The following is a 16176-nucleotide window of genomic DNA, read 5'->3' on the forward strand; positions in this document are numbered from 1 at the left end:
ACTAGTTGAACAAGGGGCTAGAGTTTTATTAACTGATCACACTCATCTACTCCCAAATTGGGATAGGATTCCACAGTGGTCTACGGCTGGAAGGAATAGATTAACATGAGACTAGAGAGGAAAGAAAGAATGAAGGATGATCATGATCTCCTGCATCTGAAGCCAAACACCAAGAAAAGAACATGAGCATCAACCTTAACACAAAATACAGACATCTTTAAAAGGATTCAGCTCATGCCGATAAAAGAATCCCTTTTGCAGAGAATACTAGCAAATCAATGTCACATTAAATAATTTATTAAAAGTTACTTACACAGGCAATTTTAAGGAGATGCCATATTTCTTTCTGTCTCTTTCCCTGCATAAACATGACAGTATTGTCAGCTTCTTTGATGTTACTGAGGGCCATTTCCACCTTGGGCAGTAGATCAATAATCTTCTGCTTACAGCCCAATAACTTGCTGGAGAGATGAAATCAGTGTCACACAATTAGACATCCCCCTAAGACTATCTACCATACTCCCACACCCAACTGGGAAAATGAACCACAATCAGCACCAGATTTAGTGACTGATTTCCAAAGTGATGCACACAAATAGGACACCTAAACGCACACAACTGTGGCCAAGTTACCCAAGGTATCACCAGATATCTTCCTGGGTCTAGTATATTTACAAAAAAAGGATATTACACTTTGAAAGGAACATGATAAAAGTACCCTGGCTTTTCAGTAGGAAATAAAACAATTTTTCTACCTCAGATGACCAAACAGCTCCTTGAGAACCCGGTCCTGACTCTGAACAGTATGCACAATGATCTTCACCATTTCCGTGCTGTCGCTATAGGAGTGATCTATAAAAGATCTCAGTCAGTGGGTATAACCTCTTTTCTGCATGAACATATCAGCCTCCAAACAAAAAATTCCTAAAAATCTGAAACTAGTTTTAATTAATAAGCATCTCCATTTAAATTTAAAACTGGATTAAAATTTTAAGATTATATAATGTATAAACAAATATATATCTAAAAACAAAGTGTGTGTGTGTTTAATGCATATATAAATTTATCACTGTATCTTCACAGAACTTAGTTGCCTGTTTTGAGAAGGATATTTTTAGCTATCTTTAACCCATATTAACCCAAATCCCAAATCCATATGCAGCTTTCTGGCCAAAAGATCAATTTTTCTTGGATGATTAACACCATTTATTTAGAAACAGTAGGACAATTTATCAAACTTTCACTGGTTTAAAAGCAGGAGGCCCTTGACCTATCTAGGATACTTGGGATTTCATGTTTATCCATCTGTTTGCAGCCCATGAAACTTTGAAAAAAGCTGACTAACTTAAGCCAAACCTGATGCACTAATAAAAGGACCTAAACACACCCTGAAAGTTCAGTCTGAGGGTAGTAGAACATCTTAAATTGGAAATGCCAAATGTCCTCAAATAGGATGGCTGTGTGGACACAGTGAGTGAGTTCTACAGTCTACAGGAGATGTAACTCAATTAAAAAAACAGCAAAAACAGGGTGCCTGGGTGGCTCAGTTGGCTAAATGTCTGACTTGATTTTGGCTCAGGTCATGATCTCAGGGTCATGAGATGGAGCCCCACATCAGGCTTTGCACTGACTGTGGAGCCTGCTTAAGATTCTCTCCCTCCCTCTCCCTCTGCTCTGCTTGTACTCTTCCCCTCTCAAAAAAAACAAAAAAAAGAACAACAACAAAAAAAAGCACTGTTAACATTTCAAAAAGGGCATTTAAAGTTTTTTAAACTGGAAGACTGCTCACAGATAATGCTGGTATTTCCTTGAACAATTTTTAGTCCCAGCTGCAAAAATATTATTTGCTATCACCTACTTAACACTTTTCTCATTTAACCCTCATAGGAGTCCTGGGAGATGGCTACAACTATTACCCATATTTTACTATGAAAAGGGTATCAAAAAAAGTTTTTAAAAAGTTCAGTGTCCTTTGTTATCACTGCAAAGACCTCTCCCCCACAGCTCAAGTTTATTCCCTACACATGTCCCTCTGTCTCTCCCTCACAACTAGATAAAGAGTTGCAAATAAGCTCCTCTCAGAGACCTCAGAACATTAATCTTCTCCAGCATACAAAATGAAGAAAGTTTTTCACCATTTTTAGCTTAACAAGAGTCTCAAGTCAACTCTAAGCTAGAAAGACACTAGAAAAAAAGAATTAGACTTGCTCTATTGAAATTTTAAATTTCAATTATTCTAACCACAGCTTCATATCACTTATATCACTTTCTGTCAATATCTTGAATTTTTTTGTCTTCTATGAGCAAAATCTTAAGTCTGAATCAGTCTAACCTTCTGCTTTGTCAGTTCCTGCAGCCAAGCCACTAAACACCAAAAAATATACTACCATTCTCTGTTGTCACTACTAATTCACAAGTTTTCATTTCTGCTCTGGATTCTTAATAAATCTTCTGGGTCAGCAACATCTTCCACTGTACACACCAGTTTTTGTTTTTTTTTTTAAGATTTTGTTCATTTATTCATGAGAGACAGAGAGGCAGAGACATAAGCAGAGGGAGAAGCAGGCTCCCTGTGGGGAGCGCAATGGAGAACTCAATCCCAGGACCCCAGGACCACGACCTGAGCTATCCATACTGTCGCTATAGGAGTGATCTATAAAAGATCTCAAGGCAGATGCTCAACCACTGAGCCTGTGTACATACCAGCTTTTAAAAATCTTTAGCATACTCCTTAAATCTATGCAGTCATCATCTCTTCTGTTAACCTTATCACCCAAGCCTTCTGTTAACAGTTAACCCCACTTCTTACTTCAGGATGGGAGGCCACAAGGGAGACCCCCATCTTCTAACCCCTACAACCATAAAGTGTCAGTATCCACACCCACAATCCCTCTAATACCAGGGACAGCAAGGCTAATTGAGTTAGCCTCTCAAGCTTGTTTAGGGACTCCCTTCTTCATAGGCTTTGGGCCCTCAAGCACATAATAAATATGCTCAAGTCTACCTTCTGAAGACTGACCTCCCTTGATTCTTCATCTCTTAGCTGCTCCCCTCTCTTCTTTCCTTAACAGGAAAGCTTCTGAAAAGAACTGCCTAGATAAGCAGTTCTCAAACTTACTGGTCTCAGTACATTCAAAAATTCTTAAGAACCCCAAGGTGTTTTTCGGGAATTAAACTGAGAAGTTTAAAAATATTTACTTATTCACTTAAAAATAACAATAAGCTCATTACCTATTAACATATTTTTATTAAAAATAACTATTTTCCAAAAAATGTTAGTGAGAAAATTGGCCTTATCTTACATTTTTGCAAGTCTTTTTTGTTTGTTTTTTGGTTTTTTTGTGTGTTTTTTTTTGCAAGTCTTTTTAATATAACTACTGATCTTGTTAAAAAAGTTTAAGTACTGAGAAGCTGACAATTTTCAGTTGATGGATACAAGATTTCCTAAATTCTAATTTTTTGTCTGAAACATGGAGTTTTATCATTGCCAACTAACATTGTTGGCTTTTTCCCTTAAAGCAATAGTCATGTTTCATTATCTTTTGAGAAGACACCTGCCACTGTGGCTTTCTCAAAAAAACAAAAACAAAAACAAAAACAACAACAACAAAAAAACCCAGCAGAAGAAGTGCTCTTGGGGCACTTCCCGTTTCATTGCACAGAATATTGTAAAGACATGTACCCAAGGGTTGAGATTTAAATAGAATTCTTATTACTTTATCAAGGACATGCTTAAATGAATTTTTTTTTTAAACTGTGAATGCATAGTGGTGAAAATAATAGCTACTTACATAATTTGGTACTAGTGCCATCATCCATACCTGCTAAGTAGGGTATAAGCTGTTTACCCACCAGTGTTTTCATAGCATCAGTGAAAATGTCAACATAGTGAGAAAGGCAAATATTGTCTTAGTGTTATGAAAATAGTTTGACCTCAATGATCTTCATGAATCACACCTCGGGAACTGCTGGTCTAGACTGACTTCTCTATTTCTTCCTGGTTCATTCCTTCCTTGGCTTCCAATTTCTGTTCCCAAAAGGCCTTATTTTGTCAAGACCAACAATGGTATCCAAACTGCTAAGTTGATTCTTTTTATCATCATCTTTATTACCCACACATTCATAGCATTTCACCCCACTGATCACTTTCTTCTTGAAACTCTCTGTCCTGATCCTATCATATAATTCCTTCTATATCCAGGTCATTTTCTTTTTTTTTTTTTTTTAAAGATTTTATTTATTTATTCATGAGAGACACACAGAGAGAGAGGCAGAAACAGAGGCAGAGTGAGAAGCAGGCTCCATGCAGGGAGCCTGACATGGGACTCTATCCTGGGTCTCCAGGATCACGCCCCGGGCTGAAGGTGGCACTTAACCGCTGAGCCACCGGGGCTGCCCTATCCTGGTCATTTTCAATCTCCTCTGCTGGCTCTTCTGCTTCTAGCCTTTCCTGAATGTTGGTATTCTCTGGGATTACATCCTTGGCTTCCATACTCAACCTACTTTTTCAAAATGATCACTTTACTCCTACGGCTGACTACTCTCAAATAGCTAAATATCAACTTCTCTACTAAATCCATATATATACATATATATACATATATATATGTATATATATGTGTGTGTGTGTTTATACATACATGCATGCATACATATATATATTTAATACTATTTATTAGACCTCTCTACTTGAATATCCCACTGACATCCAAACATCAACATGTACAGAAATTAATTCATCTTCTTTTCCCATCATGTGCCATCCTTTCTTCCCATTATGGTGAGTAGTCCTTCTGACCATGCACCCAGCTGCCATAGCCAAAATCTTGAGAGGCATTATGACTCCATACTCCAGGTCCAGCCATCTATATTTAATCCATCACCCAACACTATCAGTTCTACCTTGTAAATGTCTCCTGCCCTTACCCTCCTCTCACCAGCCTCCCCAGTTCAGGCTCTCTGCCTTAGCTCATGGCCCACCCTATATGGAGTTATAATTATTTCAACAGCCTCATAGCCAATGCCTGTCTTCAGTCTAGCTACACTTTAATCCATTATGTGCAATGCTACCAATGCAGTATTTCTGAAATGCTAATCTGGTCATGCCATTCCCCTGCTTAAAACTTTTAAGGTTTTTCTTTGCCATCATGATGAAATCCAAACTCATTACCATAACATTTCAGATCCTTCATGATCCAGCCACATCTGATCCAGCCTCTCTCCCAAAACTCTATAATCCAGCCATTACATTTCCCCAAACGTGCTAAGTGTTACGTGTCTTTACTGACTATACTTGTACACACAAGAGCGCACCTCCTTTCACCTGGCTACTGCTACTTATCCTTTAAGGCTTATCTCAGGTGTCATCTCCTGCAGGAAACATTTTCTAACCACTCCTGAGCCCCAGGCAGGGTCAGGTGCCTATCTTATATGTACCTCATAAATGTCTGTAGGAATAAACTGAACAAATTCTATTCCAATAAAAATCAATTTAGAGGAGATCATGTTATTTGTTAAGACAGAATTTCATATGGATGAATATTAATTTGCATATGTTGTAATTTTTTTTCTAAAGATTTCATTTATTCATGAGAGACACAGAGAGAGGCAGAGACATAAGAGGGAAACGCAAGAAGCCTGATGAGGGCCTTGATCCCAGCACCCCAGCATCACAGCCTGAGCCAAAGGTAGATGCTCAACTACTAAGCTACCCAGATGCCCTGTTTGTAAATTTTAAAGTATAAAACTTATATCTTTTATTTTACTTATTTATTGGTAATTTAGGTATATATAGCAAATTAGGGCACAGGCTTCACTTTTTATTTCTTCTATAACCCATCAAAACAAATCAATTTTTAACAGAAGGATAATATCTTGCAGATACATATATTTTATACTTCCTGAGGCATTTTCACAAACAGCCTCTTAAATACATTGTTATACGTACTCACTGACTTAGGAAAGCTAGGTTTCAGCCCCATTTTGCAGAAGAGGAAAATGAGATATAAGAAAATTAGGTACCTTGGTCAGTACGCTGCCCAATCTAGAACCCAAGCCTTCCAAATACCACTCCAATACTCCTGTCAATAGACCATGTTCTGTATTCATCAGATGTTTGATAGGAATTGTTTTGCCAATGAAATAAGTAGTAACCAGATGCAGATGAAGGCATCATTTTTAAGGTACACTGCTTTGGCATAGCAAATGGGCCTCCCCCCGATCACTCCACACATGAAAGCACTGCATCAAATTCTGTCCAACCTCTCTAACCTTAAGCAGCACTTATTTTTTCTATCTTTCCACACATTTTCTTGCTTCCTCTTCCCCTTCTATGAGTTCCTTTTTTCTCTTTCATTCCTTCCTTTCATTTCGCTTTAAAAAGTTTTCTATCTCAATTCCCTTGTTACTTTGCCTTCCTAATCTCTTAAATTCTCATCAACTTAAAATTGTACCATAAACAGCTCTGTGGCAATACCAAAACTGGAATTTATTCTGCAGTTTGTTTTAAAAAATCCAATCCCTGTATTTGTTAAGTTTGTGATGGTTTCCTTTTTTTTTTTTAATTTAAGATTTTATCTATTTATTCAAGAGAGACACAGAGAGAAAGGCAGAAACATAGGCGGAGGGAGAAGCAGGCTCCCTGCAAGGAGTCTGACGTGGGACTCAATCCCCGGATCCAGGATCACACCCAGAGCCGAAGGCAGATGCAACCGTTGAGCCACCCAGGTGTCCCTGTGATGGTTTCTTAAAATGCCTTGTGTACAGTGATAAGTGTCTTACCTGAAGGTCTGTGCTTTAACTGCTTATACAGATCAATAGCACGCTGTTCCCTATGAAAGAGAAAACATGCTTCCAAATGTGAAGATAATTCAATGACTAATAATCAACAACTTGAAATGAACTATACTATTTGAATAGAGTATAATCTATTTTAAAGCAAGTACATATTGCCAATGAACATTTTACAGAGCATTTTACAGAGTAATAAGCAAGACCTAAAAATGCAAAATTTAGGGGCACCTGGCTGGCTCAGTCAGTAAAGCATGCAACTCTTGATCTCGGGGTTGTGAGTTCAAACCCCAAAACGGGTGTAGAGATTACTTAAAAATAAAATCTATTTAAAAATTGTTTTTAAGTAAATAAAAATGCAAACTTTAATATATTTCATATCTGCTCTGATCTACCACCACATATACAACATCCTTGCATCAGAAACACTTTAATGGGCAAAAATGAAGCCCCGTGATTAGGGAAAAACAATCTGAAATTTCTATTCAGATACCTAGGAAGTTAACCTCATTTAGGGCATTTAATGGACAAGAAGTTGGGCCAGAAGTATGGGAAGCAGGGCAACAGTCTGTAACTTAGAACATTTGAAAAATTTGTTACACCCACATGAAAAGATGCTTTGATTAAAACAGCAAAGGTCAACCCTTAAGTCATGACCAAAATTTCTTGTGACTAAGAAAAACTTCCTCCTAAAATATGATGGCAATATATTTGGAGAAAGAAAACTATAGAAAAGAACAAATACAGCCTTAATCAGCTAGATGTACACAGACAGAACCATCTGTGACAAAAAAATTATAGACATCAATACCAATAACACAAGACTTCCTTACAGAGATTCCATCAAGTCTCCCTGACGTCTTCCATAAGGGCTCTTCTGCAGCTCCATGATTTCAGTGTGCAGAGACATGATCTGATCCTCCAGGTAACCAATGACACCCACCTAAAATATGATGAAATGCAAAAGAAATAACAGGCTCACCACCACACAAAACAGAAAAGAACTGAGACAGAGAACGATATGCTGCAATGGTAGAACTAAATGATTTAATATGAAACACTGATTTTGTTCAAGCTTTTTTATCTTTCAGATTCTGACACTTAATCTTTCATACAAGGACAGACTTAATACCCATGCTCCTCTCTTTTCTCTTCTGACAACAGTGAACTACTAGCATTTGCTTTCTCCTCCTGAGAAGCAAAAAGAAGTATTATTAACAAGACAGGAAAAGTGGCTACCAAAACCACTGCATCTCAGTTATAGGATCTTCATTGCCTCTTGTTCCCAACTGTCTTGAATAAGAATGCAGAAAGAAAAAGACACTGGATTTCCTACCTAAGGATATTAACTGCCTTACCCACATCCAGGAGAGTAACAATTAAGTAGGACCATGGACAGATGTAACAGGTAAGAAAGGAATATTCCTCCTAGAGAATGACCTATAACTAGCATGACCATATGTATAATTTATTGTCCAAACAGGCATAATTTTGAGAGTGAAAGGGAGTATCATTGATAATTATGGCAAGGCAGATATAAACTGGGACCATTTCAGATAACCAGTACATACAGCTATCCTACCTAAACCAATCATAAAAATAACAGCAATAACTACCATTTATATTTATTCCCATTTAATCTGCATAACCCTACTAAAAAGTGTAAGTCCATGTAATATGGAAACAAGTTTAGCAAGGTTTTAGTTTAATCTCTTTTGCCCAAAGCCCCTGTTTTTATCAACTCTACACATACAAAGCATCTACTAGATTTTTGTCTGATATTCAGGAGTAACATGAAAAACATTCTATATATTGAAACGAAAGACAACTTCTAAGAGAGATCTTAGGAATTAATAAGCATATAGAATGAGCTAGTGATTTTACCTCGGCATAGTGGATAGCCTTTTCTTCCATTTCCTTCCATGCTTTTAACATTTTTTCTGAGGCTAAAAAAAAAAGTCTTAATTGGTTATCTCAGCAATAGCCATAGCCTTAATTACTGACCTATCCACTTCCTTACCATATCATCATCAAAAATGGTGTTATAGATTGAACTGTCCCCCCAAAAAGCTTTGTTGAAGTCCTAATTCAGTACCTCAGAATGTGACCTTATTTGGAAATAGGGTCACTGCCAATTGCAGTTAGCTAATTAAGATGAGATCATCCTGGAGTAGGGTGGATTAATCCAGTATGACTAGTTTTCTTATGAGAAACCCAAACACATGAAGAGAGAGCTCTATTTTGATGACAGAGGTATAGATTAAAGTGCTACAGCTGCAAGCCAAGGAGCTAAGGACTGTTGTCAAACCACGAGAAACTAGGAAGAAGCTAGGAAGTATTCTTCCCCACAGCTTTCAGGGGGTTCATAGACCCTGCCAACACCTTGATTTGGATTTTCAGCCTTTGGAACTGTGACACAGTTCTATGATTTTATTTATTTATTTATTTATTTATTTATTTATTTATTTATTTATTTATTTATTTAAATTTCTGTGGCTTTAAGCCACCTAATTTATAGTAACTTGCTACAGCACCCCTAAGAAACCAATATAAATAGTTTTCTCTTAAAAAATGAAAAAAAAAAAAAAAGGAAAAGTAATACATGAGCATGATTTTTTAAAAATCAAATACTGGGATCCCTGGGTGGCGCAGCGGTTTGGCGCCTGCCTTTGGCCCAGGGCGCGATCCTGGAGACCCGGGATCGAATCCCACTCGGGCTCCCGGTGCATGGAGCCTGCTTCTCCCTCCGCCTGTGTCTCTGCCTCTCTCTCTCTCTCTCTCTGTGACTATCATAAATAAATAAAAATTAAAAAAAAAATTAAAAAAATAAAAAATAAAAATCAAATACTATAAAAGGATATAAAAAGAAAAGACTCTCTCTTTGTCCCCTCCACTCTAAGGATCTTACTGTTAATCACTTGTTACATAGACACATACCCTTTCCCCTCATAAGTGAGACTATCTCTATATACTTTTCTGTTTTTTTTCCCCAACTTAATACATCACTGCCATTAAAGACCCAAGTGATCTTTTAGTATGAGTACACAGGTCTATGTCATTCCTTTTTAACAGCTGATTAGTCAAAGATAATTTGGTGAAATAATTACAGTGTTCTGCCATTCATTAGAATGCTTATTATACAAAAATAGAAATAAAACATCAATCATAGAACCAGTCCTAATGGGTAAACTGACTCACCCAATTGGATACTGCTGATCATTTATTCTGATATACATACACTTTGCTTAAGACAAGTATACGAATAGGATTTGTTTCCCAAAAGAGAATTTGTTTTATGACAGAAAACAGAAATATTGGTGGTGACCCCTTCAGCTTACTATTTGAATTTTAAATCTCCATCTTACATTTCCTTAATACATCTGAAAGGAGAGAGCTTAGTCAAATATTGAAAACTGGAGGCTGTGTACTATACTAAAAAAAGGGGGGGGGGGAACTCCACAGTAGGTGGTTTGGAAGAAAAAACTCGGGAATTATTTGTATTATTATTTATAGTAAGATAAGTAGTTTAAGACTTCCCTGGTTAAGGAGACATCCCAATACAGACTTTGTATCTATTTTTTAAAAGATTGATTTACTTATTTGAGAGAGAGTGAGAGACACTGTGTACAGAGGGGAGGTATGAAAGAGAGAGGGAGAGAGTCTTAAGCAGACTCTATGCTGAGCACAGAGCCCCATGTGGGGCTTGATCTCAGGACCCTGAGATTATGACCTGAGCTGAAACCACGAGTCAAACAGAAACTGTGCTACCCAAGCGCCTCTATTTCAAAAATGAGACTTGAAAATCAAAAGTTCTTAAATTGCCTTTGAATTTTTCTGAAGCTAAACCATCCTAGTCCAATTATAGTTCAATTGTGGGGAAGTAAAGTTGCTAATCTAAAGGTTAAAAGCAGCTACTATTCAGTACAAACACTGTTTATGAGGACTTGAGGCAACCTATCTCTTGCTCTAATGTTAATATAAATGAAACAATGGGCTGAGGCAAGAAGGCAAAACAGAAGATGGCTTCAAGAGATTCAACACTTCTTTCAAACATGTTACCCAAACACTCACATATCCCATAAGTCATCTGCTCACTGTATCTTTCCAAGTCAAGCTGAATGCTTTTGTGGAAAAACTCCAATTTAGCTTTTAGTTGCTGAGATGCTGAGATCAAAGTGTTCTTCATTTTTGTCAGGTTAGCGTTATATCTAAGAAGACTTAACCTAAACCATAGCAAAAAAAAAAAAAAAAAAATAGTATTTCAGAAAGTGAACAAAAATTTAATAGCTTAAACTGCCATTAACCCAAAGCCTAAGCTTCTATTATCAATCTGAGAGAAATAGTTTAGACTAGAATCTAGTCTCTGAAGACTCCCTACCTGTGATATTCTAAGATAAAACAATCTTCTTATACTAGGACTGCTCAGGAACTACTCTCAAGCTGTTGCAATTGGATGGTTTCAGACCATTAGTAAGAATTCTTTAAGTCTGGTGAGAATATTATATTTCAGATTAGTCCAATATTTCAGTATTGCATGGAATACTGATTAGTGAAAACAGCAAGATTAATTCTTGAACATTAATGCACATGACATTGCACCTGTAAACAACAGAATCCACTTACATTGCTGCTCTTTGTCCCTGAAAGAGCCTGCTGTAGTCTTCTTTCAGCCCAGACACATAGTGCACTGCTTCAGCCCATACTTTACGCAGCTGTATAATTGGAAGCTGAATTTTGCTGTCCCGTACTATATGTAAAAAGATGGGGAAAAGAGGTGGGAAGTTACTTTTTATGTATTTATTTACTTATTCATTTATTTATTTTAAAGATTTTATTTATTTATTCATGAGAGACACAGAAGAGACAGGCAGAGACATAGGCAGAGGGAGAAGCAGGTTCCATGCAGGAAGCCCGATGTGGGATTCGACCCCAGGACTCCAGAATCATGCCCTAAGTCAAAGGCAAATAGAACCTTAACCGCTGAGCCACCCAGGTGTCCCAATTCTTCTGTAAATTTAAAACTGTTGTTTAAAAAAAACTAACAAAAAGGAAAGATTACATGATTTTAGCCCTTTGCCCAGTTTTGTTCTTGATTTTACAATATTATGCTTGATTTTTAGTTTTGGGTATACAGAAACTAATCACTTCTTCCAAAGAAAAGAGTAATTCTCACAGGATAAATGAAAACATTTGAACGTTGAGCAGTATTCATATAAAATGAAGTATCTGAACACGCTTACATAAAGCAACTAGAAAGCAGGCTTAATTAATAGTGGAGATTCATTCTTCTGTGAGAGCCTTATCCTGCAGAAAGTAAATCTTCTTCCAAGTGAGGGATCTAGAGATGACTTGAAATCTACTATTTTACCTTCCAATCTGTATAAATTCATTTCTCATCATAATTAAAAACCAGAAGTATGAGACACAGAACAGAAACACCAAAAGACCATTTCTACTAACCATATTGAGTCAAAATTGTATTATTTCAGTTTTAAACCTCAGTCAGTAAATGAGCTATACTTACCAATATAATTTACACAGTCAGATAAACTTCTGGAAGCAAATGGTCCTTCATATACAGTCTTACTTTTATCAAACAAATACACCATATAGCTATCACAGCCTCTCTGAAAAAGAAACAATTTTTAAAAACCCTTGAAAATACCAGGTTCTCTAAGTACTTGAACACATTTCCTAATGTGAAATGTAAATGAGTAAGGTCAATGTTTATTCGCATACATCTTACAGATTCAAGGTCTAGATTACTATTTAGGAGAAATAAATAACTATAGGATGGATTAATGTGAAAAACAATCACCAGACCCCAAAAGGACAAAAGCACAAAGTCACAGCAACATATATCCATACAATGGGAATACTATTCAGTAATCAAAAGGAATAAAATTCTGATACATGCTAGGACATGAATGAACCTCCAAAACGTGATGCTAAGTGAAAGAAGTCAGACACAAGAGACTATAGACTGTATGATTCCATTTATATGAAGTGTTTAAAAAAGGCAAATTACAGAGACTGAAAGCAAAATAGTGATTCCCTGAAATGGAACAGAATGGAGATTAAGAGTTAGCAGACATGAAGAATCTTATTGACATGGAAATTTCTTTAAGCTGGCTTATAGTAATGACTGGTTTATAGTATAAGCCAAAAAAATCACTGAGTTGCATACACGAAATGGGTAAATTACATGATATATAAAATTTGCCTCAATAAAGTAAAACAACAACAACAAGAGTCATGAGCACAATATTTTACCATCCATCTATCCTCTTGCAGGATCTATGAGACTGCTGGTCTAATTTCAAGGTTTTAGGCTTTAAGTATAAAAGTGGGAAAAAGGGGCGGGGGGAACTGTCACCAAAGAGAAAGTCATACAAAGTTTAAAACATATCTTGTTCACCTTGTGAAGCAATGATAAAAATAATGAGTAGGATAAAATTAAAATAAGAATTGTAAGATGTGAACCACCCCCCCACCAAGGGGATTCCAACTATGCATCCAAAAAAATGCACAGCATGCAATCCTCCAAGCTAACAGAGTTCTTATACTATAAGTATATTAGAATTCTCTTACTACTCCATCTAGAACACATTGAGAGGCCGGTTTCCGAGGATCCAGAGAAATTCCTGTCTCTGAAAGAAGCTCTTGAGAACCGGTATTTATTCCAGTTTCACGCTCAATACGAGACTGTAGTGAATGAAGACTTTCATCAGGTGGTAACAAAAAAGAAATTATCTTTGCAGAAGTCATATTTAGGATGTGTACTATCTGTATAAATAAGAAAAAAGAAATGATTATTGCTCATTTACCACATAAAAGATTCAGTGCTAGATACTAAAGGGAATATCTCTACACAAGGTTCAATCATTTTTCAAAGTGAGATCTCCTTCCATAATTACAAAATAACATTTTGAAAACTGAACAGTAGAGTTTACTTTTCTACAAAAGATGTTAGCTCCAAAGAATAAAGTTTCAAAATTACAGGGATGTACAAAATCTAGAAATAAAAATCCCAATTTAAAAACGCAACACTGGGCAGCCCGGGTGGCTCAGCGGTTTAGCGCTGCCTTCAGCCCAGGGCGTGATCCTGGAGTCCCGAGATCGAGTCCCACGTCGGGCTCCCTGTATGGAGCCTGCTTCTCCCTCTGCCTGTGTCTCTGCCTCTCTCTCTCTCCCTCTCTCTCTCTGTCTCTCATAAATAAAATAAAATCTTTAAAAAAAAATAAAAAATAAATAAAAATGCAACACTTAAGGGCACCTGGGTGGCTCAGTCAGTTAAGCATCCAACTCTGGATTTCAGCTCAATTCACCAGCTCAAGGCTGTAAGAGCCTGGGCATGGAGCCTGCCTGGGATTCTCTCTCCCTTCCTCTCCCTCTCTAAAAAAATTAACATTAATTTTTAAAAATAGAAAATAAATAAAAATTATAAAAAAAATTAAAAGGCAACACTTATTTACTCTCAAAAACTTATCATAGGCCTGGAAGGAAATATTCCCACTTATGAAGTCCCTAATAGATGCTAACTACAAAGTGCTTTCACATAACATACTGTTAATTAGATCTAATCTCCATTTTGGCAAAGAGAGAAACCAGAGTCCTAAGAAATCTCTTGAAGACAATATGATTTTAAATCCTCTTCCTTCTACTGTCCTTAGATAAACTATATAAAGTTAATACCTATGTTTCTCCAGTACATTATATTAACTAGCATATGCAAATGATTAAAATTACATTTTTCTTTAAATTCAATTAAACAATAATTAAATATAGTATATTGTTAGATTAAAATTATTTCTGCTAGAAATGCTTATTACAGAGGTAAAGCATTAACTTTCCTTCTGTATTAACCTTTATGCTTGAAAAAGGTGAGAGGAAGAGAAGGGAATTATCGAAGTTGTCATGGGTTTATAATACCAGTATTTCAACTGAGACCGTCCATTTCTTCCCATCCTAGACATATTTTATACTATGACAGCTGCCCCTACTAGCGATAGCAGAAACTGAGAATCAATGTCCTAAGGTGGATATACACTTTTACACAGGGTTTATGTTAAACTAGGTAAGTAATCATGGAATCCCACAACCAAAGCTGAGCCATAAGAGAGCCAAAGAAATAGAGAGGAAATACAACTTACATTTATCCTTTTGTTCACTCAATTATTTAATGAGTGACTACTATGGTAAATATTCAATGTGTTAGGGTGGTGGTGAGTATACAAATTAAATAACTTATGATCCTTGCCCTCCACAGGATAATGGCCAAATAGAAGATACTAAGAAACATTAAGGGAACTAAATACAAGGCAAAATGCTAAATGTACTATTATAATGAAAAGTATCATGCAGTTTCCTTTTTTTTTTTTTTAAAGATTTATTTATTCATGAGAGACACAGATTGAGAGGAGAGGCAGAGACATAGGCAGAGGGAGAAGCAGACTCCTCGCAGGGAGCCCAATTCAGGACTCGATCCCGGATCCGGGGATCACGACCTGAGCCAAGGGCAGGCGCCCAACCGCTGAGCCACCCAGGCGTCCCTATCATGCAGTTTCCAAAGGAGTTTACGTGGTGGAAGGAAAAGGGACGCTTTATAGAAGAGGCACTATGAGCTGAACTTTGGAAAGGAAGGAAGATTAGAATAAGGAAAAATTGAAAGAAGAAAGGTTCTTCTAGGTAGAAAATAAAGTAGGCAGAGGCACAGAGGTAGAAAGGGATGAGCATAACCAAAGAATATAAATAATCCAGGGGTACCTGAGTGGCTCAGTCAGTTGAGCACCTGAGTCTTGATTTCTGCTCAGGTCATGATCTCAGGGTCATGAGACTGAGCCCTGCATTGGGCTCCACCCTCAGCAGGCAGTCTGCTGGAGATTCTCTCTTCTCTCTCTCTGCCCTTCCCCCTGCTCTCTCTCTCTCAAATAAATAAATCTTAAAAAAAAAAAAGGAATATAAATAATCTGGTTCCAATGTACCTAGAATTATGCCCCCTTAGAGTATAATAAAAGATAAGGCTGCAAGTATAGGGTGAAAGGAGACCAAGAGAGATACTGAATACTAAATGTAAGGGTTTGGACTTTATTCAATATGCAAAGAGGAACTATGTAAGGCCTTCTAAATTGAGAACCTGAGAAGCTCAGAATTGTTGAAACATTCAAAAGATAAACCTAAGAAAATAATTGGATACACAGTTGAAAAAGAAGGAATAGTCAGACAAGCCATCCCACCTAGATAACTGGAAAGATGACAGTGCAAGAGGCAGAGGAAATGCTGTAGGAGAGATTTAATAGACCAAATGTGTTCAGTTTTTTAAATTAAGTCTTGGGTGCCAGTGAAACCCCCGAGTATAGTTATATAGTAGCTATAAGAACTCTGCAG

The 16176-nt window shown here is 36.9% G+C and overlaps 1 protein-coding gene and 1 long non-coding RNA gene across 9 annotated transcripts in view; one reads left to right on the top strand and one right to left on the bottom strand.

Moving 5' to 3' along the window:
- Window positions 1–16176, top strand: part of LOC112914815 (uncharacterized) — a 28599-nt gene that overhangs the window by 7106 nt on the left and 5317 nt on the right. Inside the window, exon 3 of the long non-coding RNA XR_003233939.2 lies at window positions 7954–8197. This is a non-coding gene — a long non-coding RNA (uncharacterized lncRNA). The remainder of the gene's footprint in view (window positions 1–7953; window positions 8198–16176) is intronic.
- CHUK (component of inhibitor of nuclear factor kappa B kinase complex) overlaps window positions 1–16176 on the bottom strand; it is a 37377-nt gene that overhangs the window by 4490 nt on the left and 16711 nt on the right. For 4 of the 8 annotated variants that reach the window (XR_003233938.2, XM_025991998.2, XM_025991985.2 and 1 more), the window contains exons 10-18: window positions 13381–13575; window positions 12314–12416; window positions 11413–11536; window positions 10861–11012; window positions 8674–8735; window positions 7623–7732; window positions 6781–6830; window positions 756–852; window positions 314–461 (exon numbers count right to left, since the gene is read on the bottom strand). Coding sequence is in view for 6 of the 8 variants with exons in the window: in XM_025991998.2 (XP_025847783.2) it covers window positions 314–461; window positions 756–852; window positions 6781–6830; window positions 7623–7732; window positions 8674–8735; window positions 10861–11012; window positions 11413–11536; window positions 12314–12416; window positions 13381–13575 (1041 nt within the window). In the remaining 2 variants the exon portion in view is untranslated. Of the gene's footprint in view, window positions 1–313; window positions 462–755; window positions 853–2419; window positions 2654–6780; window positions 6831–7622; window positions 7733–8673; window positions 8736–10860; window positions 11013–11412; window positions 11537–12313; window positions 12417–13380; window positions 13576–16176 lie in introns of those variants that run through there. The other 4 variants (XR_011997534.1, XM_072739761.1, XM_072739760.1 and 1 more) reach the window with 2 other exon arrangements.

Source organism: Vulpes vulpes, chromosome 15 (assembly GCF_048418805.1).
Source record: "Vulpes vulpes isolate BD-2025 chromosome 15, VulVul3, whole genome shotgun sequence".
NCBI classification, from domain to species: domain Eukaryota; kingdom Metazoa; phylum Chordata; class Mammalia; order Carnivora; family Canidae; genus Vulpes; species Vulpes vulpes.